Source organism: Egretta garzetta, unplaced genomic scaffold (genome assembly GCF_000687185.1).
Source record: "Egretta garzetta isolate BGI_Z169 unplaced genomic scaffold, ASM68718v1 scaffold85, whole genome shotgun sequence".
Classification (NCBI taxonomy): domain Eukaryota; kingdom Metazoa; phylum Chordata; class Aves; order Pelecaniformes; family Ardeidae; genus Egretta; species Egretta garzetta.
The window spans coordinates 558,248-563,846 of record NW_009259718.1 but is presented as its reverse complement, the minus strand read 5'-3'; the positions used below and the strand labels follow the sequence as shown (position 1 = coordinate 563,846).

The following is a 5,599-nucleotide window of genomic DNA, read 5'->3' as shown; positions in this document are numbered from 1 at the left end:
ATTCCTCGTCTAGTGAGGATGGTGTTCAGGTCAAAGTTACTGCAAACCAATGCTTCTGCTTACTTTCTTCTAGGCTTTTGGACAGATCTGCTTACTGCCGTTCTTAATGAGGTAAGTGTGGGGAGTTTTCTCCCCATCCAAGTTTTTTGGTTTGGTTTGTTTTTTGAAAAGTGCTTGCATTGCACACCTCTTACAGGTTATCTGAAATTATCTTTTCTAAGAGGGAAGCCGCGTAGCTTGATTGGAGAGTGAGCAAGATTGTGTCATGGATGTTGTTTACTAAACTACTCTGGTTTGAGTGGGTTTCTATCAGAAGAAATTAACCTTTTTTTACACTCAGGCAGGTGCATAGAAGCCAGATTCGCCAGCTTGCCTCTTTGCCTTTCTGTTCATTTGCTAAAAAGCAGTCTTTCTTTCCAAGCTTGTGAATGTGCAGATCTGCTGTGTTTACCACCAATAGTAGTCAAAGAATAGTAGTAGCAGGGAAAATGAGGCCAGACATGTTCTTTTTAATGATATTCATTGTTTTAGGTCAGCCTTTTCCCCTCCTCTTTCATTTATGTTTTTGTTTAGAAACTGTGCTTTCAAGTGTACATTGCACTAAGAGCCACTTGGGTAAGGTGTCAGGAAGCTCAGGCTCACACTCGGCTCACATAGTTTGCCTGTCACGGGTCATCTGTGTAGATCCCAGGATGCTGAGAAATGCATTACGCACAATTGGTACCCCATAATTTTTACTTGGGGCACGGGCTTTTTGAATGAATCAAACCCAGATAAGTGTCACTGCTGTTATACAGCAGATTGTTCCTTGACATCTGTGACAGGGTCTTGAATTCCTTGCTTCATTATATTTTCCAAGCCCTGGACTCGTGCTGCAATCCCTGTTGTATTTGGTTGCGAACGAACTATGTTGAAGTAGGTCATGGAAAAGTGTGAAGAGGTGCTTATTTTAACAGGATTAGCGCTTGACTATAAGGCTTATACTACTTTCTCCTTTTCTTTTCCTTTCCCTTCCTGCCTTTATTGGTCTGCGGGTGATATGTCTAATTAAAGTGAATCAAAAACTTTCTCTGGTTCTTTTCCAGCTTGGGTTTGCGGAGGCTGGCTGGCCTTATGTAAAGAAGTAGGAGGGAGACTTTGTTAAGCAAGCAGAATAGGTTTGAGGCAGCCTTTAGGGAAGGAGTGAGAGAGATTATCTGTAACTGTTGCAATTCCCTGCTGTGAGAGCAGACTGCTGAGATAAAATGTTCTTGGGTAAGGTTCCCTCTGAACCATCTGAAAAATTAGTCATGGTAGAGCTTGCAAACTCTAGCAGTGACTCTCTCTCTTTCAGGCTGAACAACTTCTCGCTCATGCGTTCACTTGACATTCACGAAGATCCCACGTTTATCCCAGAGGTTGCTGCGGAGGTTATGGAAGACAAATCTGAGGCTAAAAGCACTTCGGATATTATCGAGCAGCTGATAGATGCAAGGTCAGTATGTGACGTGATGTATGTGGAACAACACATGTGTTGGCACTGTTACATTAGTGGGAAGCTATCGTTGTCAGTAAGTTGGATTAAAATCTTTTTCCACTCCCAGCTACTTTACAAAAAAAATTGTGCTGTCAGTCATCTTTCCTTTTGTAACCCATAAATCACCAGTAGTTACAAGCAATGTGAAGTTTCTACAAGCTTCAGGGAGTGCGCTTACCTGGTAGAGACCAAATGCTGCCCTTGCCAGGGCTGTGGTTCCACTATTAGAGCAGCTACACTTAGTGGTTGGCTAGGCAGCACATTACATCCCTTTAAGTGAGTTTGCAGGCGAGCTGTTTCTTGCCTGTAGGGAATCTCGAAGAGAACACAGGGGTTGATTGGAGGACAGAAGGAACATAGGGTATAAAGAAAACAATCCTCAAGAAATCAGGCTTTGTTTCTTAGGTTGCTCGGTTAAAAGCCTGTTCAGCTTCTTGATTACACCCTGTACTTGATTAAATCCCGCTAGATTCCAGGCAAGACTTTCAGGCTTGCTTGTCTCACTGAGGTCTGATGCTGAGGTGGGAGCAGCTGGACTGCTATGAATGCTCTCCCCATATGGTTTTGTGCTTAGTTGTGGGCCTATCCAGTAGTTATGGAAGATGTCTATGAGCTGCACTTCATCAGCATCTCAGAGAGTGGGTTCTCTGTATGTATCTCTGCTTTTAGCAAGATTAAGCTTGCTTCCTGCTTGAGTTCTTAAGCTAGAGCAAGGGAAAACTTTCAGCTCCTTCACTTTAGAGGAAGGGATGTATTTCCTGCAGGCATCGGTCAGGGTGAGTGCAGCCTTCTGGTTCTTGTATCCCCAGCTCCAGGGCCGGTTACTGGAGCCTTGCCTCTTCCCTGCAGGGCGTGTTACGGTGCCATACGCTGTCCTGTTCCAGAATATGGCTTCTGGTTTGGATGATGATATGGAGACATCACAGGAATAGTAATTGTAGCTAGCTCTTCAGATGATCTTAAGTACATCCTGTTGTGATGAGAAATGGTCTATTTCTTATGTGCTAGAGCCATTGATTTAGTTTTTAAGCAGTTTGCTGATGTGAATCTTTGTGTGTGCTGCATAATGTTTCTTCCCCCTCCTGCACCACACACTGTATTGTGCTGCTGGCTATCTGGATATAACTTGGAGCAGAGAGCCTGGGAGTAGGTTTACCAGTATATTCTAGCTATTCTGTAATGCTCCAGTGGTGAGTAGCAATGTAAACCTGGAATAAATTTTGAACAGTTTAGTGACTGCTGTATTGCAGTAGAAATATGAAGCAACTAGAACGTGTCTGCAAGATTGACCCTTTGTTTCTGTGGCACCATTAGTGTACCGGGTGTCTTGCATGTGTGCAAGGAGTCTGACGGAGTGCGAGCTGAAATATGTAGCAGTCAAAACGGTGACCAGCAGGTTTACTGGAAGTGAGTGATGCCCGACCTGCACTGGACCGTGATACTGAAGCCTGCAGGTCTAAACAGAGGTGGCTTTAATGGTTCACAGTTGCCCCTTTCATCCTTTCTTTGCAGGTCTGATTCTGCTAGCAATGCGTTTAGCTTCAAAGGGATCAGAGACTACCTGGACTGCTACCGGTAGGTGAAATTGTGGTCTGGGCACAACTTGTCTCGCCTGTTCCCCTGCTCTGGGCTGCTACTGTTCCACAAGCTCTCAGGCATCATTTTGTTAGTATTGTCCTTGAGGTACCACTGCTTAGCATCACCCTTTGCAATCCTTTCCCTCTAATAGAGTAATGAAGGAAAGCCAGCTGGGGGAGCTGGCACAACTTTTAACAGCCCTGCAAGGATATTTAAATGCTGTTTTCCTTCGTTTATTGTCAGTCTTCTCTGGGAGGGATTTCTACATACCTCGTTTGCCCAAACACATGAGTGAGAAGGAGAGGAGCTTGAGGACTCTCTGTAAAGCTGTCAGCTGTCCTTCCCTGTTTATCTGATGGTTCAGGAACATCTGGGTAACTCTCCTAGCTCTGGCCCCTACTCTAAGTGTTGGGAGCGTGCTGTGTAGCCAAATTCTCTCCTTAAGAAAGGGAGTCTTCTGTCTTGTTGGTGTCAGCTGTGCTGAAATCATCGCCACACACAGATTCACACCTAGTTCTTGCTTACAGCTGTGACAGCTGCTATCTTGCTACATGAGAGACAAACCCTGGGTGTGGGTGTGGTGTGGGGGTCTTGTAACAAGGTCCCAACAGGTTCTCCTGTCCTGTAGGAGTGGGAAGCTGACGCCATCTCAGGTGGCAAAGAACATCATTGCCATGCTGGAGGACTGCGACAAATCCACGCCCCCACTCAGAGCGATAGTGCAATGGGACAAGGAGCAAATAATGCTGGTAATGTCTGCCTCTGGTAGGAAAGGGGCCTCTGCCACCCCAAGAGTAGTAGCATCCATTAGAAAGGGGCAGAGGCTCTTCTGCTGATGTATTGCACAGATAAATATGTACATTTTTCCTCCCTCCTTGTGTAGATGACTATGAACAAGTTTGCTTTCTTTCCTGCAAAGAGAGGTAGCATTTAAGCAATCTGTTTCCTGCTGGACAACTATGTTTAAAACAGGACTTCTGTGCTTATGTGGCATCCATTAACATAGATGCTTCCAAGTAGGAGTTTTCCATCAGCATATGGTGGAAGAAAGCAACTTTTATAGTTTGGCTTAGTAGAAGCCTGAGAGAGCCATTTTTGGTATCCATTCTGATACTGGTAATGACCTTCAGCTTGACTAAATGTATGTAACACATACTTTTTTTTTTTTTCTCTGTACAGATGGCTGAGGCCTCCACTGCTCGTTACAGGAATAAATGTACCCTGTCTTACCTGGATGGCATCCCAGTGTGTCTGAAAGAAGAGTTCAAAGTGGTGAGTTTCCTTGTTTAGCTGTCAGTTCATGCTGCAGGTCATCAACCTGGACAACTCACTGTGACAAGTTTTTAAGGCCAACATCTCAGCAGAAGCCTGAGAATATGTTTGTAATAAGGGGTAGTATGTGGGTTTGTAATGAGTAGGATTAACAAGTTTTGCCAGGTGAAGACAGATCTTGGGTACAGCAGACGTGTTTTGTATCTTGCACTCATCTCTTTAATCCATGGGAAGTAGAGCGTGGGGGTGGAAAACAGTCCTTCTTATGATGAAATGGGAATGTATAAAAGCATCTGTAGCAGTGGGTGTAAGTGTCTGTATTTCTCAGGCACTGTCTGCTCCACTGGCAAAGAATCCCTCTCTCCTTACCTTAAAGGACGTACTTGTGTCAGAAATACGCAAGTTACTCTGAAAATTCCCTCTCACAAGGAGTTTTGCCTGTGGCCTAACAACAGTTACCATTAAATACTCCTGGCAGTGCCATCAAGCTGTCGTAGGCTCTGCAGAGACCTACCCATTGGGTGGGAGTCTGTTTATGTACAGATTCTTCCATTGCTGCATTGAAGTGAAGAGTACTTAGCATACCCTGAAAATGAGTCCATCTGGTATTCTGGCATCCATCTAATCTCGGTGCCTTGCTTCAAAGCAGTGCAGCTCTGAAACGCTGAAGCTCTGTCCATAGAAAAATGGAAAATAGAGCTTCTGTGTGCTGTGGGGGCAAGATGACTGTTCTGCAGCCTCTGGGCATAGCAATTGCATTACTCCAGCGAGGCAGACTTTTTGACGATCTACATGTTTCTGCTTTTCTTTATCATGGCATTAAAAGGACTCCTTGCATGGGAGGACCAAATATTGAAGGGTTAAGTGTCCCTCCTAACAGAAACCAATGCAGGACAAGTTGAAGAGTGAAGCTTCTTAGCCCTTAGCTACCTCTGTTGGTTTTAATGTCTTGGATCTGTTGTGGAGTTGAAGTGTGCGTGTGAAGCACACACATGTGCCTGCCTACCGTGCCAGGGTTTTAGGATGAATAATAAGGCGTCTTCTTGCTAAGGTACCTTACCATCACCGAGTGGGAACAGTCTATCTTGGGACAGAGCCTGAGACAGAAGATGCTACTGTGGCCAAGAAGCTGCGAGAGGCTGGGGCTATCATTATTGGGGTCTCAAACATGCATGAACTAGGGACTGGAACAACTGGATGCAACCCTAATAGGTAAAAATCCCTTTCCCCTCT

At 44.9% G+C, this 5,599-nt stretch overlaps 1 protein-coding gene across 1 annotated transcript in view; it reads left to right on the top strand.

Moving 5' to 3' along the window:
- Nucleotides 1-78: 78 nt before the first annotated feature.
- The window catches only part of LOC104126557 (fatty acid amide hydrolase), a 15,211-nt gene continuing 9,690 nt past the window's right edge, over nucleotides 79-5,599 (top strand). Inside the window, exons 1-6 of the mRNA XM_035894504.1 lie at nucleotides 79-111; nucleotides 1,334-1,474; nucleotides 3,029-3,091; nucleotides 3,723-3,843; nucleotides 4,274-4,366; nucleotides 5,418-5,578. Coding sequence (XP_035750397.1) covers nucleotides 107-111; nucleotides 1,334-1,474; nucleotides 3,029-3,091; nucleotides 3,723-3,843; nucleotides 4,274-4,366; nucleotides 5,418-5,578 — 584 coding nt within the window. The 5' untranslated portion in view covers nucleotides 79-106. The remainder of the gene's footprint in view (nucleotides 112-1,333; nucleotides 1,475-3,028; nucleotides 3,092-3,722; nucleotides 3,844-4,273; nucleotides 4,367-5,417; nucleotides 5,579-5,599) is intronic.